This window comes from Pungitius pungitius, chromosome 20 (genome assembly GCF_949316345.1).
Source record: "Pungitius pungitius chromosome 20, fPunPun2.1, whole genome shotgun sequence".
NCBI lineage: Eukaryota > Metazoa > Chordata > Actinopteri > Perciformes > Gasterosteidae > Pungitius > Pungitius pungitius.
In genome coordinates, this window is record NC_084919.1 from 14794884 (window position 1) to 14821267 (window position 26384).

Below are 26384 nucleotides of genomic sequence, written 5' to 3' on the forward strand. Positions count from 1 at the left end.
TATAGATATTCGTATCTCGCGCGATGACGCTGTTTCTCAGGCGCTTTAGTTTAAAGTAACTCTTCCTGCTGAGTTAATATTGTACCGCTTTTGTTGACCTCGAGTCAGGTGGCACCATGGAGGACAAGAACCTCGACGAGTCCAACGTGAAGGTCGCTGTGCGCGTGAGACCGATGAACCGGAGGGGTGAGTGTAATGTCGGACACCCGTGGGACCCTGGTCTCTCTCTTATTAGTCTCTCTTTCTTATGAGTCTCTCTCTTTCTGGTTTCTATGTATTATTAGTCTCTCTTATTAATCTCTTTTAGGTTTCTATGTATTATTCGTCTCTCTTACTAATCTCTTTTTTGTTTCTATTTATTATTAGTCTCTTTTATTAATCTCTCTCTTTCTGGTTTCTATTTATTATGAGTGTCTCTTATTCGTCTCTCTCTTTGGTTTCTCTCTTATTGATCTCTTTCTTTCTTACTAGTCGGGTCTGTTGTGGGAAGATGACAGTTGTCTCTACAAGGAGGATCCACTCCTATGTTCATATATTAAAGGACACAAAAACACAATTTTTGGGTAATCCTAAAGAGACACTCTCCATTTCTGCCAATATACCCATAAGTGGCTCACGGGCCCTTAGGTGTAACAGCAGAAAGTCTTTCAACACACGTGTGGCAAGATCCTGCTCCGACAGGAAGGTTCAGCGCCTCGCCTCTTCTTCACCTTGTATGGAAGGTAGGAATGAGGAAGCGTTACGCTGAGCCTGCTTTTCCAATTATCTGCTCTTGGAGTGGTAAAGTGGCTGCAGTGTTTGCGCAGCGAGTCCCGGGCTGAATCACCACCAATAAACCCATTTCCTGCCTCTCCGCGTTGTGCTGGTCACTCCCTGTGACGGCCGAGGAAAGTCCGAATCACCACTCAGTTCAGCACGCGCTCTTTAAAGGGCCTTCGCTCACTGCACGTGCTTCTGTTGTCCTGTTTACTCACTTACTCATTCTGTTTCATCCAGAAAAAGAACTACAGACAAAATGTGTGGTGGAGATGGAGGGGAACCAGACGGTCCTGCATCCGACCATCACCGGGGTCAGCAAAGGAGACAGCCGGTAAGCCGCAGAGTCCCGTCCAGCTTTGGGCTCATTCAGCAGCTTTGTCTTGTCATGTTTGGATGCAAAAACATTCTGGGCTCCAAAGTTCTGATGACTTCAGGCTGGACCTGAGAAAGTAGAGGAAACATTTGTTTTGGACTCTCTGGTCGGTGCTCTTCTCATTCAGAGCTGTCATCGCACTGCGTGTTAAGTTCCTCGGGAACAGAGAGATTACGGAGACTGGAACCAACTTGTCCTTCAAAGAAGCTCAGCTCCAGGCCTCGCCCTATCACTCCTTCCATTCGAACCCCCCCTCTGTGTCCTTCCTGCGTGTTTCACAAAGGGCCCGTCTGTTTCAGCTCCATCCTGCTCAGGTAGCCAAGGAGTAGGAACAAAGTCAAGCGTTTTGCTCAAGAATGTGGTGACCCAGAGCAGCGCAGGTGGCTGCGTCCTGCTCAGGTTACCTCGTCCAGTAAGATGACTTCTTATAACCCCCTGCAGTAACTGAGAGTATGCATCTCCTTCCTAGTGGAAAGAGGGTCCAGTAGTCCATATTTTGTGTGTGTGTTTTGACCTGACATACTTCCGCTTCCCCTTTGGGGCTCAATGGAAACAGGTTTCTCAGGTTCAGCAAGTAAGAAGCGATCTTGAACTGCAGAGCATCGCTTTGTGCTTTAAGGCCTGATTACTCTAGTTTGGGTTTTATTATGAGCACAGCTCAGTTTTTTGTCTGGGTCATTGAGGTTTTGTGCTTAGTCAGCACCCTGCCTGACAGGTCTAACTGATCTGAGCCTCTGGGGGGGTGTTAATATGTAGCGGCACCCCGGGGGGCTGCCACCAGGCTTGTCAGACCCTCAAGGTGATAAAGCCTCAGGTCTGCTTCCACCAACCTCTGAACTGACCATAAGTCAGCACATGGAAAATGAATGTTTGCAAAGTGAAACACTGAACGCAAAAAGAAACACATGTTTCCTGTTTTCTATCCTCGAGGATGACAATGTGCAGCACTTCTGCACGTCGTTGGTCCTGGACCTGCTGACCCCCCCGTGCTGCTCCAGTGACTGCTGGGTTATCTCAGGAATGTCCTTGCCAGCCCAGGAGAGGAATTATGGCCAAGTCCCACATGGGGAGGCCTTGTTTCAGTCCAGCTTCCAGTGCGTGTCTCCAGGACTTCATTTACAGGCTTCTTTTTCCCTTTTCCAAAACCCCAAACAGTGCAAACTCTGTGTTATTGTAGGGTCACACGCTCAGGGAGGGGGGCGTCCCTGCAGACTGGCTTCCTCAAGTTAAGTACGGTCATTATCAAAACTAACATTACAATCTGCGTCTGACCCATTTCTACATTTTTAGTGGCCAACTTGAAAAGCTTTGCCCAAAAGATTCTCTTTGTCATCCTGAAGGTGGAATTTCAGGTTGTGGACACAAACCCAAATACAGGAGGGATATTTGTAATCCCTAAATCAATTTGCTTTGGTGATTTGGTGATCAATTTGAGCTCTTTTAAGCTCATGTCTCCTGTATTGTTATGTACTGTTTATACCACTCTGATAGCGGTAGTGACCCATCAATCATAATGTAGCCCCGCCCCCTAAAGCATCACCTGCTGTATGGCCTGCTCTAAATGAACATCAGGTTGTAATGAATCTAGACCGAGGTGGAGTCATTTGCCCTGCAGACAACCAAAGGTTACCTCCTGACCCGTCACCACAAGGCCCCTTTCTGCACACCTGTAGTCATGTGACCTGCCTTTGAACAACAGTGACACCAGTAGACACCAGTAGAAGCGAGTAGGCTGAGTCCACAAAGCTGCACCGGAGCATGTTTGATAATGACATTTGGCGTGTGCTCGCTGGAATGCGGTGATTAGTTTGGGCCGACTGGAAGCCGTTGTTTTCCTGCAGTGGGACGAGCCCAACAAGCAGCGGGCGGTGAGGGGAGGCTCTGTCTCCACAGCGCCTCACATTCCACTCCATTCACAACGGGCCACATTAGTCAGAGTCTTTGCTACCATTGGAGCACCTGGTGTTCTTGGAACTCTCCCCCCTTACTCCTCCGGCTTTGATGGGGGGGTCGTGTCAGCTTCTGCAGGGTTTTCTTGCTTTCTGTTGAGAGGATCAGGTCACAACATTGGCACAGCGCACTCATCCGGGAGTTGGTGTTAAATGGGAGTAAGATCACGGTATCTCGAGCAAAGGAGCTCAGTCAGTAATGTCCCTGCATCCGTCTGGCTTTGGGGTCACGTGACCCCTGTGCCTGAGAGGCCCCTTTGGAAGCCCATCCATGCTTTACTCTTATTTCCTGTTTGGTCAGCTCAGGAGGTCGCAGTACCTTTAGAACACATTGGAGGGTACTTCCTGCCAAATGTAGGTCAACAAAGTTCACCCTGACTGGATGTAAAGTGCAACATGTAGAGCTGGTGATTGGAGGTATTCATCATCTATGAAAGCCTCAGGCTGTGCTGCATCAGTGGGAAACAGTTCTTCTCCTCTCTAAGGCATCCATTTACCACGTTATAATACTTACATACAAGCATCAGAACAACAGCTACAATTGGCTACTGACCCCAAGTCCTCTGCCCCCCCCCCGGGTGGGAAGGGTGAAGAAGTAACGTTTGACATCCACTAGCTGGGACTCAGGACCTGAGCTGACTCTGATTTAAAGGAATGTCAAGGCCTCTGGGAGCCTCATCCATCAATGTTCACGAGTTCATGCTGCGTGTTGCTGGTGTTCAAAGTGTGGCCACGTCATACATATTTTCACACGTTCTCTCCTCTGCTGTGAGGACTCACAACCTGGTGACGGAGACTTCAAATATTTTTAAACACGTGTTTTATTCAAGCACCGATTGTCAGCTGATGCTGTTTTTCTTCTTCTTTTGGTTTCCCTCAGAAATCAGCCGAAGGTAAGTACCAAACTAAACCCAATCAGTTTATACCGACACGTTTCAAGGCCCAAATGTCTTCTCTACGCCTGTGTGTGTGTGTGTGTGTGTGTGTCTCGTCCTCAGGTCTTCGCCTATGACCACTGCTTCTGGTCCATAGATGAATCTCAGAAGGACAAGTTTGCAGGTGGGTTTTGCCTTTTGACCTTTTTGAGTTTTTCGGCTGAGAGTGACTCCGCAGGCTCATGACTCACTTCTTAAACGTGTCCTCGTGTTGTGAACTATTTATAGAGTCCAAGAAAGGGACCCTCCGGTTGCCCCCTGTTCACCTCTAGCTTGGCGCTGCGTGCTGACGGTGTCAGAGGCACTAGGTGTTAACAGCGGGGCTCCCTTTGTTACTAAGTAGTGTGCAGCAGCGTGGCCTTTGAGTTGTTGCCGTGTGTTCTCTGCTGCTTGTGAAGGTCAGGACGTGGTGTTCCAGTGCCTCGGGGAGAGCCTGCTGGACAACGCCTTCCTGGGCTACAACGCCTGCATCTTTGCTTACGGACAGACAGGCAAGTGGCTTTGGATCCGTGTGAACCAAAGGGTGCAGCTGGTTCCTGGGTCCTGGGTCATGGGGACCTCTCTGTTCAGGGGGTGTGTCTCACTGAGCGACGCTAACTCATCTGTTTCCCTGTGTGCTTGATGTTGTGATTTGTACACTGCAGGCTCTGGGAAGTCGTACACCATGATGGGCTCGTCGGAGCAGCCCGGTCTGATCCCCCGGCTCAGCAGCTCCCTGTTCAGCAGGACCGTGGGGGAGGCCCGGGAGGGAGAGGGCTTCACCGTGGAGGTCTCCTACATGGAGATTTACAACGAGAAGGTCCGAGACCTGCTCGACCCCAAAGGGTGAGCCAACGGTTTGGTCCAGATGGCTTGAAACCAGGAAGTCACATGCATCACATGATGAGGAGAGTCATTGGAGCTGTCATGTTACAAGGCTATGAATCTAAACATGGCCTCAAGTCACTTTACCTGCTATCAATGCGTGTGCAGATGGTTCACCGACCTTTAAAAGGTTAAGTCTAGCTCTTTAGACAAACATGCTGGTTGCTTTCATAATCGAGCTCCAAGTGCTTTCTCATTATATTGTCAGCAATTTATTTCCTTTTGTCTAAAGTAACCTTTTCTACTGAACATTCTAGTCTTTGTCTTTTATCTTCTCATCATGTGATGGAATGATTGAGTCTGATTGTTTGTTCATGACAGCGATCTGCGATGTGAGACAGAGTGATGGAGAAGGAGGTGGAAGGTCTATGAGAAAAAAGATGTTGGTTATTTTTAAAACCACGTTCTGAGCCGTGGGAAACAGTTTTCAATAACAGTACTAAACATATTGGATTGGGAAAACACAGTTGTCTTTTTCAGATGTGTTGTTTGGAGGTTTGAGCCATCCAGTAAACCATTTTAAAAAGAAAAGGTCCCTTCATGAAAAAGTTTTTGTTTGTTTGAGAAGTAGACGATGAACCACCGTCTGTTCTGTGTAGAAATCGACAAGCTCTGAGAGTGCGGGAGCACAAGGTGATGGGGCCGTACGTCGACGGCCTGTCGCGCCTGGCCGTGGCCTGCTACAAGGTACTCTATGAACCATGTGGAATCTGTGCTGCCAACAGCGTTGTTTAAGGCAGAGTCCTGTGTTCCTGCCTCCGACAGGACATCGAGTCTCTGATGTCGGAGGGGAACAAATCCCGCACAGTGGCAGCAACCAACATGAACGAGGAGAGCAGCAGATCCCACGCTGTGTTCAACATCATCCTCACGCACACCCTCATGGACCTGAAGTCCCAGGTACAGCACACACTGCCACGCATCTAGTGACACAAACAAACTAAATAGAAGGCAGCTTAAAATGGAGCATAGATAAGAGCCTGGGCCCCTGTCAGGGAGGTCAGGTGGTGTACATAGTCTAAATATAGAATGTCCATCTGCGACGCCCCTGTGATGGTGCTCCGGCTGGTTTCTCCATCCGTCCACCATGGAGAAGAAGCTCATACAGCCGGACCCATCCAACCCTCCGTGATTGTAGGTGGCCTACGGTGAAGCTCCTCTTCCTGAGGTGTGACGTGCGTTGTGTTTGTGCTGCAGACCAGCGGAGAGAAGGTCAGCAAGCTGAGCCTGGTGGATCTCGCTGGCAGCGAGCGGGCGGCGAAGACCGGCGCGGCGGGGGAACGTCTGAAAGAAGGCAGCAACATCAATAAGTGAGGGAACAGGAACAGATGTACGAGCTGGACCAGGAGATCCGGCTGTGTTCATCTGGGACCCTTTTCTGCCCCTCCCTGCAGGTCCCTCAGTACTCTGGGTTTAGTTATCTCTGCCTTGGCTGACCAGGGAGCAGGGAAGTACAAGAGCAAGTTTGTTCCCTACAGAGACTCTGTGCTCACCTGGCTGCTCAAGGTACCAAACTAACACGCACTTTGGACTCAAGTGTCAAGGCTCTGCTCCTTTGAGGCTTTGTAATCTCTGCCCGCTTTCGGTGCAGGTAGCTTCAGGTGTTTTGTCCACTCAAAGGTGTGGTATGGTCTTTACCTGCAGGACAGCCTGGGGGGGAACAGCCGCACGGCCATGGTCGCCACCATCAGCCCCTCGGCGGACAACTACGACGAGACTCTGTCCACTCTGCGCTACGCCGACAGGGCCAAGAGCATCGTCAACCACGCCGTCGTCAACGAGGACCCCAACGCCAGGATCATCCGAGAGCTCCGCGAGGAGGTGGAGAAACTGAAGGAGCAGCTCACCGAGGCCGAGGTTCAATCGCTGTGAATATTGAAGGACGCCGACGTCAATTTGCGCAGAGCACTGACGCAGTTTCTGTCCCTCTCAGTCCATGAAGGCCCCCGAGCTGAAGGACAGACTGGAGGAGTCTGAGAAACTCATCCAAGAGATGACCGTTACCTGGGAGGACAAGCTGACCAAGACGGAGGCCATTGCACAGGTCTCTCACACACACACACACATTCGGTCTCTGCCTCGTTCTGGTCAGCCTTAAAAAATGTACATTTCATTCCAACGGAGGAGATGCAATTAAAGTGCGTGTCGTTGCAGATTGATTTTGTCCTTCCGATGGATTTAACTCCAAAGGACACCCCGTGTAGTCTCCACCCTGGGCCTTGTCCCCTGTGGTTGTGCCAGTGAGTAAAGGGACCAGCAGTGGAGGAGAACACTTAGTGGGCTGCTGTGCACCATTTGCCACATGAGGGAGGATTGTTGTCTGTTTGTCGTGTTTAAAAAACACAACAAGTTGTCATTGCTCAGTGGGAATCTGTAGACTCCTCGATTCAACAACAAATACCTCCAGCTGACCTACAGAGCCTGTGAGGAGTTGCCCCGAGCGATCACATTTAAAGTTTAAGGTATGCACAGCTCTCCCGCAGTACTGGGTCGTTAGTCACCGCGACACTAAGAGCAAGTGAGCAAGTAGGGTCCAGGTTGAAAAATGCACCAGTTGCCCTTTCCCTCAAGTTATTCAGTGTGGTTTTTTTTCCCACAGCATTCCCAGTTCCTTCTCTTTTCACCCCCACATTTCTTTCATCAGGCTGCAGCTGAAGAATAGAAAAAGCAACCGATCCATTCATGTGTTAAACATGCATGAAATCTGTTTCCTGAAGGAGCGTCAGAGGCAGCTGGAGAGTCTGGGTATTTCCCTGCAGTCCTCTGGTATCCGAGTGGTGGACGACAAGTGTTTCCTGGTCAACCTCAACGCTGACCCCGCCCTCAACGAGCTGCTGGTCTACTATCTGAAGGTTCTGGACACACACACAGAGCAATGTGGCTGCACAGAATAATGAAGCGTACACATCTGGTAACCGACCGATCTGTTGTCACAGGAGCACACGCGTGTGGGCTCGGCCGACTCGCAGGACATCCAGCTGTGCGGGATGGCCATCCAAGCCGAGCACTGCGTCATCGACATCAGCGAGGACGGCGGCGTGGTGCTCGGTCCTCACCGCAACGCTCGGTGTGCACCGAACCCCTGCCGTGTTTGATCCATCGCTGTGCTCTTCAAAACATTCTGTTCATGAAGACCCACGTTATTTTTATCTCAGAGGCTGGAGCATAACGTCCTGCTTTAATGGATGTCAGATAAGGACAGACCATTTGGGACCAAGTATCTCTCCTAAAGAGTCTTTCACACCCTAAAACTGTACAGCATGGGTTCAGCATCAAGGCTCTCATGCGTTTAATGACGATACAACACATTATGTCTTTGCACATATATCAAAAGGATATTTATTGTGACCGCTTACGTCCAGGAACACGTGTCTTTCATTGACTGAAGCCAAAGGAACAAAAAAGGAAATAATCTAAATCAGAGGCTTTATTAAGCAACCAACATACACTTGATGAGATGAACAATTGGCATTTGAAATGGTCCAATACATGTTTTCAGTTCTTTTCTCAGCAGAGTGATAATCCGTCCTTTTCTTCCACCTGTAGAACGTGTGTGAATGGTGCTGCAGTCTCGAGCCCAGTGCAGCTTCACCATGGCGACCGCATCCTGTGGGGAAACAACCACTTCTTCAGGTCAGTCACTTTGAATGCAAACCTTTCTAGAAATGTGTCATTTCTAGCACCAACGAGTCTAGACTGCATTTGTTAACATGTGATCAGACTGCTCTCTCTCATCCCACTTCTTCCTCTTTCCCATCACTCGCTGTCTCCCATCCGACCGTCGCCCCCTCATGGACACGTGCAGAATCAACCTGCCGAGACACATGGTCCACACAGGGGGTGAGGACGAGGACGGCGGCGCCGCCCTGAAGGCGTGTTTGAGCACCGAGCGGCTGGAGGCGGACTCCGACGCGGCCAGCGAGCTGAGCTTTGGCTACGAGTTTGCTCAGGCTGAAGTCATGATGAAAGGCATGGGCCACAACGGTGAGTCGGACTTCCTCACAGCGCGTCTGCATGGGTCCAGTGACCACACCTCCGAGACTGCTCTAGTGTCTAACATGAAACCTCCTGGGAGGCATGAGGGGGGGGGGGTGATGCTTTATCATCCAAATATTTAGACCCCAAATGCTGCCGAGTTAAGCCTGCAGCACTACGGACGTCCATCAAACCAGTGTCAACTTGTTTGAAGTTGACTGAATTTACATTTTAGGAGGAGCATCGCCCATAGATGCTACTTTTCCTCTGATAAGGAGACACACTCCTCTGTGGTCTCTCTTCATGCTCTGGCGGCTCCTCCTCCTCCTCCTCCTCAGACCCTTTGCAGGCGGTCTTGCAGACCCTTGAGAGGCAGCACGAGGAGGAGAAGCGCTGCGCCCTGGAGCGGCAGAGGCAGATGTACGAAGAGGAGCTGCAGCACCTGCGCCGCAGGCTGACCCCGGAGAGGCCCTCCCACCTTCCAGAGCCAACGGGCCAGAAGCGCGTGCGGCGCTGGAGCGAGGACCGGTGAGCTGAAGCCCTGTGTGAGACCTTCACTGACTGCTGTTGGCAGTCTGGCCTTTGAGGGCAGAAGGCGGCGCTTTGGTACAACTTGTTGTGCGTTTGCGGTTCAGAGAGGCGTTGATGACGCGCAGCCTGCGGCGCCTCAAGGAGCAGATAGTCCGGGCCAACCTGCTGGCACAAGAGGCCGGCTTCATTGCCGAGGAGATGAGCAAGAGGACGGAGTACCTGGTCACTCTGCAGATACCTGCTGCCAACCTGGATGCCAACAGGAAGGTGTGTGCGTGTGTGCATGTGACACTCGGATGAATGAAAACAACAGAACAGCCGTCAAGGGAGCAAGACGTCAAAGCACCAAACCCCTTCCATGCTTGACACTCAGAAGCGATTTTTGTACCTGGTGCAGAGGGTCTGTGGGTTGAGGATTGTAGTGTAAAGTGCTTTGTGGAAAGGCGCTGCTCAAGTGCAACACCATTTAACAAAATGGCACCATCTCAAATAACAGCAATCCATGTAGAGATGTGTGTGTTTTGGTTGAAAAGGTCAAAAAGTAGTATTCTTTGATTAAAATTAGTAGTAAGGTAGTAAACCTTTAGGTGATATTCAATCTAGATTACGTTTTACGTTTTCCTCCTCAGATAGTGACATACACCCAGCATCTAATACACACAGCCTCTAATACACACAGCCTTTAATACACACAGCCTTTAATACACACAGCCTCTCTCATGTCTGGTCCCTTCTGAGTTTGACTCCAACAAAGTACAGATAGGAAGCAAAGTGTTTTAAAGTCGTATAACTCCTCACAGCCACTGCTGCACACTGTTCCTGTCCTGGTCAACAGGTAAATCAGGCTAAATATCTGCCCCCCTCCCTTCTCCCTTCACAGCGGGATGTAGTTTTGAGTGAGCCGGCCATCCAGGTTCGCCGTAAAGGTAAAGGGAAGCAGATCTGGGCTTTGGAGAAGATGGAGAACAGGCTGGTGGACATGAGGGAGCTCTACCAGGAGTGGAAGGACTTTGATGAAGACAACCCTGTGAGTCCATAGAAGGAGAGTTGGATACATTTGACCTGTCTTTTATGAATAACATTTTGCATTCCTGGTTGCTTAAATGCTTGAAAGACGGGAGGCAGAATAAAGCGCAGCGAACAATATGCAGATATAAAAAGGGCAAATATGCCCACCTCAGTTAAACAAGACATGTGAGATTTCCTCTCATTGTGATTTCTTCCTCTCCGAACCAGGTGATGCGGTCCTACTTCAAACGCGCCGACCCGTTCTTCGACGAACAGGAGAACCACAGTCTGATCGGAGTGGCGAACGTTTTCCTCGCCTGCCTGTTCCACGACGTTAAGCTGCAATACGCTGTGCCCATCATCAACCAGAAGGGAGAGGTAGGAGCCCCCCCCCCGGGGGCATAGGGGCACTTTGTTGTGATCTGAGGGCTGTGCAGGTGTGAATTTTGGCGGCAAATCACCAAATCGGGTTCATGCGCCCGCGTAAATCAAACATCCGCGAGATATTTGCTCACTCGCGGAACGTGAGCCTTTCTGCTCGCACTCGAAGGTGTTTTCTGCGCCCTCGCTGTTGTTCTTTTTGACAGTAAGGGGGCGGAGCCAGTCACCATGGCATCTCTACATCTAATGGATGTCTTTGGATTGGCTGGAGTTACCCATTCACAGAACTATAGAAGCCCATTTTCACACTAAAGAAAGGGGATTGAAAGTCGGCTGCACATTAGGACCAATGCGTCCATATCTTGTCAACTTTCCATGCGGATTGATTTTTTTGAAAAAGATAAGATATGTGTAGGCCCCTTCATAGTTCAGTAAAATTGGCAATAATAATAGGATCATCTTTTTCCAAAAACGCAAGCACATGAACCTCATTTGCCGCCATGTTCGATGCCGCAGGAGAGCTAGAACTGGACCACACTTCCATTAATGCAGGTTTAATGGAAACTTTGGACCCGTTCTTATTCTACTGATCAGCGTTAATTAGTGTGTCATAAGGCCTACGGTGTCTTGTCTGTATGGACACTGACTAGCAAACATCATTTCTTGGTGAACAAAAGCAAACTGTAGAAGGTGCTAAAGAGAGCGAGGCGTGTTGCCTTGTTGACGAGGCGCTGCTCTGCGTGTGCTGCCAGGTGGCGGGTCGGCTCCACGTGGAGGTGTGGCGGCGGACCGAGGGCCACGAGGAGGGAGGTCCGGGGGGGTCTGACACCCAGCAGAGCTACGCAGACGGAAACCCACAAGAGCGCAGACTGGACTGTGTGGTGAGACGTAGCTTCATTCACGTGTTGGTTAACTGATGGAGTGACTCCCACATTCACCATCTGCTCGCCACACCTGAGTGTTGGTGGTGGAAATGAGTCTGGAGGCGTGTAATTACCTCTGGCTCTGTTCTTGTGATGAGAGACGTATTGACTGCAGGCTTTTTTGGTGTTTAAAGACAATTTCTTGAGGCAACTGCCAGCACATCTCAGGTGTAGGTGAGAACCTTTGTGCTTGTCTTCCCTCAGGTGAAGATCCTGCGCGCCAGCGGTCTGCCTCGCCACCTGTCCAACTTCGTCTTCTGTCAGTTCCACTTCTGGGGGCAGGAGGAGTCCGTGTTCATCGGTCCAGAGATGCAGCCGTCCTCCTCCTCCTCCTCCAGAGACCCTGAGTGCACCGTGGTCTTTGACAGCACCAAGGTGACATTCCACAAATACTGAACGAACAAAGCAAATGTAACACTGTGAACAATACAAGATGCAAATGAAAACATTCCTGACTTTGAAAGGAGTTGTCTGTGCCGGTGTCGGAGGACTTTTTGGAATATTTGGCCGAGGGGGCGGTGGCCATCGAGGTGTACGGCCACAAGCAGGCCAACCATCGCAGGAACCTGGCTCTGTGGGACCTGGGCGTGATCCAGGCTAAGACACGCACACTCAGGGAGAGGTGACACAAACACACACAGCAGAGCGCCCCTCCAATGTTGGTTGTCTAATTTGACATATTGTGGTTGTATTATGAGGTACTTCTCCGTGGTCAGTGTATTATTACAGTACATGGAGTACCTCTACTACTAAAGAAGCAATACCACCCTGTAAATCTCTTGTGTGTGTGTGCGCGCAGGTGGAACGAGGTGACCCGACACCTGGAGCTGTGGGTTCAGCTGATGGAGCTGAACGAGGCAGGAGAGTTCACAGCTGTAGAGGTACTTCCTGCTAAAGATGTCCGTACAGGAGGAGTCTTCCAGCTCAGACAGGTACCGTGGATGATTGGGTTCTATCTGTAGTTTGCTGGTTGATGGAGTTTTCCATCTCCACTTCCTGTCTGCATTGTAGAACCATTGAAGGTTGTTTGGTGGTCCTTCCCTATTTCTCCCCCTCCCCCCACCAGGGTCAGTCCCGCCGTGTCCAGGTGGAGGTCCGCTCAGTACCAGACTCGGGCACCATGCCCCTCGTCGCCGCCTCCATCCTCTCCGTGTCCATCGGAGACGTCAAGGTCCGACAGATCTCTAAAGGCAGCCAATCACAATGGGTTTGTGTTTCATTTAAAATGTCCCTGTCTAAATGAAACACCATCTTTTTGTAACCCATGTTGGCCCTAATTGGTTCTCTCTGAATTCAAATGTCAGGGTGGGGATGAAGAAATGGACAGCTACCAGGTAAGTAGATCAACTAGCAGACATGTGACTGCATGCCCATCACAGAGAAGAGTAACGGTGTGTGCGTGTGTGTGTGTGTGTGTGTAGGAGGCAGACCTGGAGCGGTTGAGGGCTCACTGGCTGCTCATGCTCACTCAGAGGCAGGAGTATCTGGACCAGCACCTGCAGAAGATCGTTAGCAGACCAGGTACAGCTGTGGAGACAAGCGTCACAGAGAAGGTCCTGATGATGCTTTTTTCTGTCCGTTCTGAATTGTTTTTTCTCAAGATCAATTTGGAGGATAATTTGGAGTCTTTTAATTGGTTATTTTCCTCTTTGAAGCATAACAGGTGTTTTTTGCCAGTAATGTGACAATAATACTCATTCTGACTTCTAAATGGTGTCACATGGCTGTTTGATTTTGGTAGATTGAGCCTCTATATATAAGCCTATAAGCGTTACAGAACAAATACTAAGTTTGATAACGTGAGGTATTAAACTACATTAAATTAAAATGGTCTCTTTTTACCTGAAAATCAAGTATTGGTCAGGTTTTGACTCCGGTACGTCTCCTCAGATAAGTCGGAGGATGACGTGGAGAGGGAGTCCCAGCTGCTGGAGTGCCGCCTCACGTTGACCGAAGAACGTAACGCCGTTCTCGTGCCGCCGGCTGGCAGCGGCATCCCCGGAGCGCCGGTGCAGAGGTGCGTTTCAGGGGAAAAGGCGACCGTTTGTTTAGGTCCCAACGCTTCCTGTTCACCCGTCCAAACGACCCCATAACAAGGTACTTCATTTCCATTTGGAATCCATCACATTTGTGAGGTGAACTCGTACTTCTTCGACCCCGACACCAAAACGACCAGTGAAGTTACCTGTTACATGTACTGCATGTACTACTACTACATATACTACATGTAGAGGTTTGAGATAAGAGCTAAAGTTTGAAGTGACTGAAGTGGCAAAGTAGATATTTGCTATTGAACCAGCTGTAACATTAAAATGCATCACATTTGATCAATACTACTCTAAAAGGTTCTGCTGTGCACCATCACTTAACTAACACTAAACTAAATGATCAGAATACCAGAATGAATTCATTTGAGTTGATGATGATACATTTTGTGCTTTGTTCAGACAGAATCAGCTCAGGTGACGCTCTGGACTCACTATAAGCGCAGCTCTTCTTGCATGATTTATCTCACACCACCACTGTTTTCATCTTGGTTCCAAAGTCCTCTGTCCCCACGGGTGGGGGGCAATTAACCCCCCTCAGGAGGATTGAACCCGGCGTAGCTGACCATGTGGTGTCTCCATAGGGTTCCTGTACCTGGGATGGAAACGCACATTCCCGTCCTGTTCCTGGACCTCAGCGGTGCGTCTCCCCTCCCCTCTCCCCCTCCCCGATCCCCCCCCCCCCACCTCATAAGCAGCCAATCAGCTAATAAAGAATCCGCTTCCTTCCGTCTGGTTTTCCCTCCAGCTGACGATTTCCAGTCCAGTCTGCCGTTGGTGGGGGGGCTGGACGCGCTGCTCAGTGGGGAGGAGGAGGACGACTTCTTTGACCTTCACATTGTCAAACACTATGACCCAGAGGTAGTAGGACCACAGCATTACCAGTCACACCACTACTCAGTATTACTCACTATTTCTCAAAGACATTTGTATATACACTGTTTATTATAGTTATACATACTGTATATTATATCTATATATACATATACGTATATTGGTGCTGGATTTTCTGCACTTTTTTAACAGCAGCTACTTACTAGTAGCAGTTAACATATTCATTGAGGATCAGATCTTGTACATTAAGGGAATTAAAATGTAAAACCAAAGCTATTTGCTACTGCAGAGGCATTAACGTTTATTTTGGTTTGGTATAGAAAAACAAGCTAACCTCAGAATCCAGAGCAACAATCCTAAAAGAGGAAAGTTCAAACGTATTCTGTATCTGTTTTCCTTTTTCTTCATTTTCGGTGAGAAACCTGAACTAAAAACACACTTTGCTTCTATCTACTCGCCGCTACAAGAGATTTCAAATGAAAGTGACCCTGTAAGAGTCTCTGTCTCTGTATACTTCCAAAAGCTCTTATTGGTTGAGATGTCAAGCCCAAACTGCTCATCACCCCCCCTCTGTGACCCGTGATTGATGTGTGGATGTGCTCCTGCAGGTGATGGTGGAGGCCTCCTGGGACTCCACAGTCCACCAGTGCCCCCAGCTGAGCCGCGCGGCGCCGGGGGACCAGAGGGTGTACCTGACGGTCAGCGCCGTGGTGCAGCTGAGCCACCCGGCCCACATGCAGCTGGTGCTCAGGAAGCGCGTCTGCGTCAACGTCACCGGGAGGCAGGTGGGTGGCCCGAGGCATGCTGGGAAGGAGCCCCCAGGAGGTACCGTTGTTGATGTGAGCCCATGCGTCTGTGTGGCAGGGCTTCGCTCAGAGCCTCCTGAAGAGGATGTCTCAGCGCAGCAGCATCCCCGGCTGCGGAGTCACCTTTGAGATCGTTTCAAACATCCCGGGGGTAGGTACCACTCTGAATCCCTCACAGCCATCATCACGCCACCGCCTACGTCGTCTCTATGTGACGTCAATAAGCCCCGCCCTGTCCCCACAGGACATCCACGGCCCGGAGGACCGGGAGATGCTGGCCAGGCTGGCGGCCAGCACCGAGGACGACCAGTCGGCTGCCAGCGAGGCGGCCATAGAGAAATACCTGCGCAGCGTCCTGGCTGTGGAGAACGTCCTCACTCTGGACAGACTCAGACAGGTCAGGTCTTCGCTTATATCGCCCACAGCCATTTTCCATGAAACGGTGGAGTTGTTAGCTGCAGTGACGGGAGTGCGTGTCTGTGTGTGTGCAGGAGGTGGCTGTGAAGGAGCAGCTGGACGTCAGAAGCAAAGCGTCCAGGCGCTGCCTGAGCTCTCCCAACGTCAACCGGGTAAGAGACTAAGTGTGACCCCGCTGACCCCATAACTGTGGGCTCCTTTGTGCTTGGTGCTAACCCGTCTGCCCCCTGCCTCTAACCATCTAACCAGCTGTCTGCCAGCAGTCTGGATCTTTGCTCCTCTCCTCACAGGCTCAATGACTTCAAGGTGAGAAGTCCACTAATCCTCTGGTCTCTGTCTGCTAACCTATCATGTCCACGTCCTCCAGGTCTGCTTTTCTCTTTGTTGTCTTCTGGTTCTCATTATACCGACTAGACGCGTGAATCAGTGGCTTCATCCCACCGGAACGAGGCATTATGCGTGTGCAGCACTTCTGTAGTCTGGTGGGAAAAATAGACATAATTCATATTGAAATATTCTGAAGACAACGACAATTTACAAGCAGCGGTACTGGTGCAGATATATACTGAAACATCTGGATATCACTACAAAGAGTAAGAACAGCAGTATGAGATGTGGATGGATAGATGGTTGTCTATCAGTTCTCCCTGGTCACCAGTAGAGGCTGTTAGAGGTCACAGATTCATGAGAGTGTGTGTGTGTGTGTGTGTGTGTGTGCGTGTGCGTAGGGCTGGGAGAGCCACCAGGACCTCTCTTTCGGACCTCCTTCATCTAGACGCACGCTGCCCAGCTCCGTTGGCCACCACCTGAACCCAGAGGCCGGTAGGACTGAAGCCCCTTTGATGTCTGTTTGTGCTTCCTGACTCCTTTTCCTCTCAATCTTCACTTGGCACTAGTTTCCTCCTTTGCCACCTCAATTCTTCTACAAAAATCTCATTTCTTTTCTTCGCCCTGCGCTCTCCTCTTCTCTCCCTCACATCTCCATCAGTGCGTTCAGGCTTTGCTGCATCTTATCTCCCTCCAGTGAAGGCCATGCCGAAGCTGCTGAAGTCCCTGCTTCCTGGTGGGGACGAGACAGCTGTCCATCAGCAGGTACCCCCATCCCCCTTATCTGGGGTTTAAAGGTGACCTGCATCACTGCAGCACCAATATACATAGCCCTGTACTCATCAGCAGCCAGTCTCTCCCATTGCCATGGTGACAGAGCTTATGTAAATAGAAACACAGGCGACAAACAGATGAAGTGTGTCATGAGTGCCTCAGAGCTTAAAGCAGTTTTCACAAGTTTCAGGTGATAAACTGTTTTTAAGTTTTAGGAGCAAAACATCCCTCAAGTACAACTCTGCTATATTCAACAAATGTTTATATACTTAGATTGGTATAGTTTAAAAAACATACACATATATATATGGCAATCTGTTACTGGATAATGGAATGAATATAATGTTACATTTCCAAAGAAGATAAATTGTTGCTTTGTGTTAGTAATGAACTAAAGAGTCGTGTTACTTTGAGCACCATAGTTACTGATTGACATGCAGAAGCTCCACAAACAGCCCCCTGAGACGGAAGCACTCAGCGTGAAGAGCAGGTGAACCTCGTCACCGCTTCCATCTCCAATCACATGGCGATAAAGACCCGGGGAGTTGAACGCCGCGCCGCCTGCTTCCCCTGATTAGCTTCCCCTGATTGGCTCCGGGTGCCAATCAGCCGGATTGTGCGCCGCGGTGTCTGGGGGGGGGGTGGAAACCCGCCGGAGCCTCGTTGCTGCGTTGTTTGAGCCCCGATCTAATGAGCAGCTTCTCTCCGGATGTTTGGAAAGGTCGACGCCGAAGCAAAAGCCTTCTGGAGACCCCAACTGGTCAGATGAATTAGAGAGAGATAAACCCCCCCCCCCAGAGTGGAGTGGTAACGTTAGAACGTTAGAGTTGAAGAGGTCACGAGCGTCCTAGGGGGCGTTATCACGATGACGCCATTGTTTTTACCACCACTACCTCCGGTATATTGGCGTACTGTCGCTGAGTCGACGCAGTGATGACACGCCTAACGCACCTTTGTGATTTCACATTCTGGGACAGCAGCACTTTTATTGTTCATTCTCCCTTCCTGCCGTCTGAAGAGCAGGTGTGGAACTCCACCAACTCTTGATTTTTCTGTCGGAAGGTTCCTCGCATCGTGGTGCAATCAGCCAGCGTGGAAGAGGGCTTGAACCAACATCCGCACTCAGTAAGTTCTCCAAACCCACATGGGGTCACATGCAGGGACTCCACATGTCAAGTATCAACAGGGTGCTTTAGAACGATGGCACCCTTCCTCTTATTACATTTCATCATACTCATCTTCATGGTATTGGTTCTAGATGAGCCTTCTGATTCCACTGGCAATGTCAATCATTTCTCTTCTTTTAATCATTGGAAACAAATGAGTGACTGCTAAGTAGCTTGAATTAAAATAATGTACATTATGTGGTCTTATATCTCCAGATGCTTCAGTCGATATTTTAGAATGGATGGAAAGACTTTGTAATGTGATGATGATATGATCTAAAATGACAAACCCTGAAGATAACAATATATAAACATATCTCACCTGTATTGAGGGAATTTGGCCCATTTTCTGGGGATTGAAATGTTTTTGTTTCATCTGGCCAAACTGCTGACAGTTAGCAACTAGCTTGTGAACAGTTTAAGAGCCAGATGTTTCTTTCAGGAGATGATAGAGACCAAAACCTTTCCCAGCTGGACATCATTCCATGTCTGCTTTGTAACTAGTAACTGCCTATCATCTCGTATGTGCTGATGTCGGCATTGTCTTTGCAACCAAATCCAGCAGAGATTTAGGGATTGAGTCACCAATACCTTGCGTTGCCATGGCTTCCCTCATAGGTTCCCATCGAGGAAATCGTTCCTCTGGATTTCCAAAGAGAGAACCCCAGATCCGTCCCCCTCCCGCCGCCAATCATCCCAGAGGCAGAAGAGTCCTCCTCCAGCCCACCGAGCAGATCCATGTCTCCAGCTACGCTGTCGGACGTGTACACGCTGAGCTGGGACCTGCCCCTGTCCACCGACGCCTTTGAGGACGAGCAGGACAATACAGTGAGTCGCTGTGACGCCTACTCTGAGTTTATTCGTGTGGACCAATCAGAGCCGCGGGAGTCCCTGCCGCAGTTGGACAATGAGACGGTTAAAGAGAGGACGGACGGGTCCAAACCGGACAATACTCTATGGGAGTCCTACCCCAACGAAGAGCCTCAGGAACCAGAACAGTCTCTGATGGAGCCAGGAGATGCTGAACCATCACATTCAAAGTGCCACAACCAACCAAAGCCAGACTCCGCCCTTGACCTTGTTGAACCGCTACAGTTGGACAATTTGGAGCCACTTGAAGATCCTTCGTTGGTGCCAGAGAAAGAAACCCAGCAGACAGACTGTGCACCAACAGTCCCCTTGAAGGCACAAAGCCCTCCGACAGTAGAACTCGAGCCAGCTGCCACGGAAGAGGCCAAAGTGCCACAGCAGCTCAAACAAGACCAAACACCCTTCAGCGATGATGAAGATCCAGTCCCAGACGTGTCTGAAGACTTGGCTCGTCTCCCTTCGTCCAAAGAACGAGCCTCTTCTGAGGCTTCAGACCCGAGCGGCACCACCAAAGAAGAAGTCCAAGAGGAGAGCCATGCCAGTGCGTCAGAGAAAGCCCCCCCAGCCCCAGCTCAGACCCTGACGGTAGCAAACCCCTTCAAGATCCACAAAGTGAAGTCTTCAGACCTCAAGTCCTTCCAGCGTGTTGTGGCCGACGGGGAGGAGGAGGTCAAGGCCGCCCCGGGGCAGCGGGCCAGCGGCCTGGAGGTGATCTCCGACTCGGAGGAAGGAGACTCTTCGGCCGTTCTTCCTGACTGGCTGAAAGACGGCGAGTTTGTGAGCGTGGGCAACAATAAGAGCGGCACCGTTCGGTTTGTCGGCCCCACGCACTTTGCACAAGGGGTCTGGGTGGGTGTGGAGCTGGAGGTACCAGCAGGTGAGCGGAGCGGCACCCCACCCCGATGCTTGATGATGTGTTCGACCCTTCGGCTTTAACACGCCCCCCTCTGTCTCTTCTTCAGGGAAGAACGACGGCTCAGTGGGAGGCAAGCACTACTTCCACTGTAACCCCGGTTACGGCGTGCTGGTGAGGCCCGACAGGGTGAGCCGGGCCGGCGGGAAGCGCCGGCGCCAACAGCAGAAGCGCAGCAGCGCCAACCTGTCTGGGTCCAGCCCCAACCTGGCAGCCCTCACGGCTCTGGCCAAAGGCGAAGGGGCATCGGGCGGCCGGCAGAAAGGAGAGAACCGCAAGTCGTGGAACAACTGAGGCTCCCAGCGTGCTGCATGGGGGTCCAGAGGGGGCGGGCCCTCACCGAGCCGCTCGTGTAGGACAAACACAGGTAGAAGGACGATACGCCGTTTGATCACATGTTTGAGGTATGTCGATGCTAAAGAATGCTAAACTAAAGCGATCACAATGTATTACACAGCTGTGTTTATGGGATTGACTTCCAACATTGTTTATACGGCTTGGTAATGTTCATTTTATGTTGCGTCTGGAAATACTACTGCTAGTACTACTAGTACTACGACGTGCCTTTATGGGTGACCCCCCGACCTTCTGTAGGCAGGTTGAGGTCCGTTTTACTTTATTGTGTAATCGACTGTTTTACTACTTACTTGCACTCACTTTTCTGACCTTCTACTGAAGTTTTAAAGATTGATTGGACTCATTTTTAAGGGGAATGTTTTTCACTGACTTTTGAATAATACGGTGTGCATGTGGATGGTGATTATGTTGAGAATTGGTATCAATTTTATACATTTGATTATTTATTTCAAGATGAAAAAAATCACCTTTATATTGTCAAATAAACTTTGAGTGTCAAGTGTGTGATTGACCTTTGTGGAGTAAAGACGATAATGAACACAGGAAAAGGCTCACTGATAGATTCATATTTTATTCTCTTGTACATTATATATCATACTAAAATAAACACAAGTTAAAAAAAATGAACAAAGAAACTGTACAAAAAATGTATATATATACTACATCTTAATTACAGAACAGTCTACTGTCCAAAAAAGGCACTAAATTGTGAAATGGGAAATACAGTAACTTTGAACTTAGATTTGAGACGCAGCAGCATCAAGTCCTCTCTCAGAGCTATTGGGACAGAGGACACGTTTCACTACGTCAGGTTCTAGTGAAGCACCTTGAGGGTTCTGTAGAACCGCGTCTAACACGCATTATTGTGTGTGTGGTCACACCAAACTCCAGAGGAAAAGGGGTTTGCGTCTCAAGTATAGAACTGAAAAACACTGACATGCCCAACGGCATGCTGGGTACAGCCTGCTCCGTCCTGCAGCGACACGCTACTCCGTCCCAATTGAGCAGGCCCGCTTCATGCAGTACTGAGTCGCTCTTCCTATGTTCTCTGGACTGAACTATCGGTAATGTTAAGTATCGTATGCAGGACTTTAGTATTCAGTCTAAATGGATTTGTACTCTCCCTTATGGAGTTTGACATTTTAAACTTTGTCAACAGCAATTCTTATTCTAAATAAGGTGCATCATCTTTCACAAAACCGCTCACCACCTCTGACAAAGGTTTTCTTATTTCACTGACGTCATACAAGGGCTGCCACACACGGAGGAGAAATTATAAGCATGATTCATTCAACAACAAAAAGCACATTTCATGTAAAACAAATGTCATTCTTTTTTGTACATTACCATTAAAAAGTGAGCATAAATACATGTTTTTACCTTCCAATGGTTTCTTTTTGACACTCGCTGTGATTGAAGTGCTAGACTTGGGCCCCTGGGAGCTGGTCTACATGCAGGACCTCAGTCCCTCCGTCCCACTGGTCCAACGAGACCTGCTTTCTGGAACGTTGTCCAAAGCTACTATGGCAGAGGTTCCCTTTAGAGCCAGGTATTTCCCTTCATGCCTGTGTGACAGTTAGCTTAGCATAACAAGCCCGGCGCTGGATTCTTTCAACTAGCTCATTCCAATCTTCACTAATTAACACGTTATATCATCTTTACAAGTATAAAATGAGGGTGAAGAATGTCACTTCGCCCCGGCAAAGAAAATGGTTTAAGCACACAACTTTTTGAGAAAAAAAAAACAAACTCCTCAGTTTCATCAGTTTTGTATGGCTTTAAGTAGACGAAACGTAGAGGGTTAATTGGGAAGCTTTGGGTGGGTCAGGCTAACCTCAGCTAAGCTAACTGTCTGGCAGTTTAATTCTTCTCTTGTCAAAGGTGATTTGGGAAAAGTTCCATTTGGGGAGAAAATAAAAAGTTAATGACTTCCAATATTGCAAGGTTAAATGTCTTTGAGCTTTTACCTTTGAGGTTATATAGATTAAATAAAAAGTGGGAAATCTCAGAAGATATCGGATATTGTCAAAGACTTCCAGTGTGGATTTAGTCTAATTTAATACCACCCACATTTTATGCGACCGTAGAGAGGCAGCATCACAGAACGAGTAGTACGTAGCTGAGGGGCATTTCATCATCACACCTGTGGTTGCTAATACCTGTCCTCGCCGGCACAGGAAGTAGAACCGCTTTGGACGAACACAGAGCAGCGTCTCCGCTCAGAGCAGCTTTTCCTTTGGCATGGATGACATTTAAAAACACCGCGCGGGAGTTTGCTTGATTATCACATTGCCCCCGGAGGACTCCATGTGTCCCCAGGAGCTAAACACCAAGGCAAGATGATTGTTATCCAGTCGCCCTCTGGGCTGACAAACCACTGCTGCTGCTGGATAGAAACCTTGACGATGTCGGATTAGACTCGTTTGAATGATGCACACTTAGGTCTCTTGTTATTGTCGTCGTCCGGGAGAGAAAAGAACATTCGGAAACCTGCTGTACTGCAAAAACGTAAAAGGTGCAGTTGTTAAGGCCAGCCTCGAAGGTTTAAGGCTACTTCTTTATGGAGGCTTTCATCCAACAGCAGCGCCTCCACAATGCAAAGGGGTACGTAGGTAGCGTTGAACTAAGAAGAGGTATCCAGGTATGCTGTGACCAGTGTATTCCGCAGTGACCCTTGTCGCCAGTATATTCGGGGGGGGGGGGGGGCATGGCGGTTGGAGAGGAGTGGAGGAGGGAAGCCCAGAGAGAAGAACAGCTGAGGGAAGGATTAACAGGTTTACTAAGTAGCATCGTTTCAGGCTCTCGCTCTCCTTCGCGCATCTCATTCGTCCTCCAGGGACTCGGTCTTGATGTCGTTGGGGACCCCCCCGGTCCTGGACAGGGCCAGGATGGTGTGGTTGACAGCGGCCATCTCCACGGCCAGAGAGATGGGGTCCTGGTGCTCGCTGTGCGCCGCGCTGTCCTCCTGAGACGGGCAGAGTGGGAGGTGAGTGAGTTCAACCTACCTTTCTCTGGCTGAATGACGGCCGCGTGTCTTTAAAGCTAGAAACCAAAGACACTTCAGTGGACAGCTAATGGAAGCTATGATCGTTAGCATCTGTGGATAGGAGCTAAACTGCTGACAACACGTCCTGGATCAGCTGTAAAGTTGGCGCCCAACAATAAGGTTCCTGGAGTAAAACGCCTTCTCTTGTGAGGTGTGCTCACCGAGCGGATTGACTCCAACTGTTTGCAGCCATCATTGTGATCAACAGTTAGCTTAGCACAAAGCCTGGCTCTATTCACACAAAGAAATGTCTCAGGCTCCATGATGCACTCCCCCCCTTGTGTGCACGTACCTGGGTTGGCGAGGTGGGCTCCAGTCTGTACAGGCCGAAAGGTCGACTGAGAGGCCTCTTGTCAAAATAGGGCAGGTCACATGCCTGCAGGAAATAAGAGCTCAACATAAAGATAATGGAGGAACCAGACTGTTCATTACTCATTGGCTTGAACAGTGAACTTTGACTGGCTGGTTTCACTTTGGGACTTGAGGGGAGCGTTCAAGCTGCTGCTTAGTTTCCATGTGTGACACGAGACAGGAGAAGAAGGATAATTATTCAATTGGACTGTTTTGAAGTATCTGCGTGTGTTCCTGCACAGAGCGATTGGTCCATAAAGACAAAAACAAAGAAAGGACTTGGTTGTAACTACCTGCTCTGAGAAGTCGTTCCCGTCGATGTCGTCGCTGTTTGAGTGTCCCCCAGGACTCTGGACGTCGATCCCGTGACTCTCCAGGATTGTGGCTTCTTGGAGGAAGAGAAGGATTAGATACACGACTCACTGGTGATATCCTCATGACGTACTACTAAATACACTCCTTTTGGATACGACAGTGGATAATGTGGTTATATTATACAAACCATCTTGATACCAGGTTTACGTACTAAAGGGATCACGGACACAACGAGTCCCCTCGTCTCAATAAGTTAACACAGTAACCTACGAGTAAATGGTTAGCTAAAAGTAATGGATAACAGTTGGAAAAGTTAGCTAAAAGCGAATCCGTAATTGAAATAGTGAGTAATGGACAAGTGGTTAAAATGCTACAGGACGAGGAGGCTGAAGAAGAATGAGATTAGCATCTTAGCATGGGAGGGGGGTTCACAGAAGCTATTACACATAAAGAAAATAATAACTTGAGCCACAATACCAATGTTGGCGCGTCTCTTGATCTCTTTGCGGCGGTTGGCGAACCAGTTGTAAACTTTCAGGGAGGTAACCCGCTCCAGATCTGACAGCTTCTTCCCTGAAACAAAGGCCATGACATCCCTTCGTAACAAAGGCCATGACATCACTTCGTAACAAAGGCCATGACATCCCTCCGTAACAAAGGCCATGACATCCCTCCGTAACAAAGGCCATGACATCCCTCCGTAACAAAGGCCATGACATCCCTCCGTAACAAAGGCCATGACATCCCTCCGTAACAAAGGCCATGACATCACTTTGTAACAAAGGCCATGACATCCCTCCGTAACAAAGGCCATGACATCCCTCCGTAACAAAGGCCATGACATCACTTCGTAACAAAGGCCATGACATCACTTTGTAACAAAGGCCATGACATCCCTTCGTAACAAAGGCCATGACATCACTTCGTAACAAAGGCCATGACATCCCTCCGTAACAAAGGCCATGACATCCCTCCGTAACAAAGGCCATGACATCACTTTGTAACAAAGGCCATGACATCACTTTGTAACAAAGGCCATGACATCACTTTGTAACAAAGGCCATGACATCACTTTGTAACAAAGGCCATGACATCACTTTGTAACAAAGGCCATGACATCACTTCGTAACAAAGGCCATGACATCACTTCGTAACAAAGGCCATGACATCCCTCCGTAACAAAGGCCATGACATCCCTCCGTAACAAAGGCCATGACATCCCTCCGTAACAAAGGCCATGACATCCCTTTGTAACAAAGGCCATGACATCACTTCGTAACAAAGGCCGTGACATCCCTTCGTAACAAAGGCCATGACATCCCTTCGTAACAAAGGCCGTGACATCCCTTCGTAACCAGTCACAATGATGACCTTTTATTGGTTTTTCTATCCAACTGCTTCCTCAAGCTGAGAACGTGATTATATTATGTAAACTTTGTTCCATCTCCAAAACTGATGTGACACAGATGTTTATGAGAAGCTACCCACGACACAGATATTAACATTTTTGCTAAAATGCATGAAATCTACTCTGTAAACCATAGACACTGTAGATGTGCATGGCTGACTACAAGGCCTTCACTACTTTATGCACAGGACCATTTGCAGCCCTCACCAACCACACTGAGGTCTGACCTGGCTTCTGAATGACAGCGTTGCAGGCGTTGGCGATCTCCTCCCGTTTGGCCTCATCTGGGTACTGGTTGTCGTTGAAGTAGCTGAGAATAGAACAGATTTGTGATGAGAGGAGATGTGTGCGGCACAACCGAGCCAATATTAACGCCCTGTGACACGTGTCATGTGGAAGTCCAGATTGTTTGCTCTCCATTCCTCGTGGAAATAAGCACTGAAAGCAGCTCCCAGTGCTCTTTGATCCACTGCTCTCCCTCTCACCTCTCCATCACGGCCAGGCACTCCTTTCTCCAAGTGAAGCGACTCCCCCGACGCAGCCGGAAGGTCCCGGGCGCCGTGGTGATGGGGGGCGGGGTCTGCCTCCACTCCATTTCCTCCAGAGGTAACGGAGCCGGCCGCATGTTCAGAGTGGCACCTGGAAGCAGCAGCGGATTACAGGTGAAGACGGTGGGAGGAGTCCTCTCTATCGTGACCTCACTGCGCGTCGCCCGGCAACAGGAGAGCTGCAGGAGGGTCTCTCTGCAGTGCTGACGGAGTGGGCGGGGCTCCGAGGGACACGGCACAGAGGAAGAGGCGTGTGCTACCCGGCTGCAGGTCCACGCGTGGACCACTAAAGAACTAGCATAGACTTGATCATCTCCTCACTGCTCCTATGTGTCAAATAATAGACGACAAGACCAACACAACGGAACCTATTAGGTCCATAAAGTCTACCCAAAGTTCAAAGTATTTACAGTGAAATAATGTTTACAGGTTTATTGGGTTACATGGAACCCCAGGGGCGACCTGCCAATCACAGTAAGCCAACTTAAAGCATACACACTTATTGAACT

The 26384-nt window shown here is 49.4% G+C and overlaps 2 protein-coding genes across 6 annotated transcripts in view; one reads left to right on the forward strand and one right to left on the reverse strand.

Moving 5' to 3' along the window:
- The first annotated feature begins 49 nt into the window (after window positions 1-49).
- LOC119194794 (kinesin-like protein KIF13B) lies at window positions 50-20766 on the forward strand. 3 transcript variants are annotated; one of them, XM_037449185.2, is made up of 40 exons: window positions 50-186; window positions 997-1090; window positions 3962-3974; window positions 4080-4140; window positions 4415-4507; window positions 4661-4841; window positions 5480-5567; window positions 5646-5780; window positions 6078-6190; window positions 6275-6386; window positions 6525-6737; window positions 6814-6924; window positions 7598-7732; window positions 7817-7947; window positions 8427-8513; window positions 8686-8864; window positions 9194-9383; window positions 9491-9653; window positions 10267-10413; window positions 10623-10772; window positions 11528-11656; window positions 11903-12073; window positions 12163-12320; window positions 12498-12630; window positions 12765-12905; window positions 13003-13032; window positions 13120-13219; window positions 13589-13715; window positions 14328-14383; window positions 14492-14604; window positions 15186-15362; window positions 15442-15534; window positions 15628-15780; window positions 15875-15952; window positions 16050-16106; window positions 16529-16622; window positions 16825-16892; window positions 17964-18026; window positions 18686-19814; window positions 19900-20766. In XM_037449185.2, exons 1-40 carry the CDS (start codon window positions 117-119, stop codon window positions 20142-20144), a joined length of 5781 nt encoding a protein of 1926 aa, XP_037305082.2. In that variant the 5' UTR covers window positions 50-116; the 3' UTR covers window positions 20145-20766. The 3 variants fall into 3 exon arrangements, with proteins under 3 accessions (XP_037305082.2, XP_062415468.1, XP_062415469.1); XM_062559484.1 differs by lacking the exon at window positions 16050-16106 and having other exon boundaries at window positions 16789-16892; XM_062559485.1 differs by lacking the exon at window positions 16050-16106.
- hmbox1b (homeobox containing 1 b) overlaps window positions 20759-26384 on the reverse strand; it is an 11110-nt gene continuing 5484 nt past the window's right edge. For 2 of the 3 annotated variants that reach the window (XM_037449196.2, XM_037449195.2), the window contains exons 5-10: window positions 25813-25966; window positions 25555-25637; window positions 24397-24492; window positions 23898-23992; window positions 23546-23629; window positions 20759-23172 (exon numbers count right to left, since the gene is read on the reverse strand). In XM_037449196.2, coding sequence (XP_037305093.1) covers window positions 23029-23172; window positions 23546-23629; window positions 23898-23992; window positions 24397-24492; window positions 25555-25637; window positions 25813-25966 — 656 coding nt within the window. In that variant the 3' untranslated portion in view covers window positions 20759-23028. The remainder of the gene's footprint in view (window positions 23173-23545; window positions 23630-23897; window positions 23993-24396; window positions 24493-25554; window positions 25638-25812; window positions 25967-26384) is intronic. The other variant, XM_037449197.2, reaches the window with a different exon arrangement.

Excerpts from the sequence above, each read along its gene's own strand:
- LOC119194794 (XM_037449185.2), top strand. The coding sequence starts at position 117 with ATGGAGGACAAGAACCTCGACGAGTCCAACGTGAAGGTCGCTGTGCGC. Across the intron at positions 12,906-13,002 it reads AAGGCAGCCAATCACAATGG|GGTGGGGATGAAGAAATGGA; the intron begins GTTTGTGTTTCA and ends TTCAAATGTCAG. Across the intron at positions 15,953-16,049 it reads GCTCTCCCAACGTCAACCGG|CTGTCTGCCAGCAGTCTGGA; the intron begins GTAAGAGACTAA and ends CCATCTAACCAG.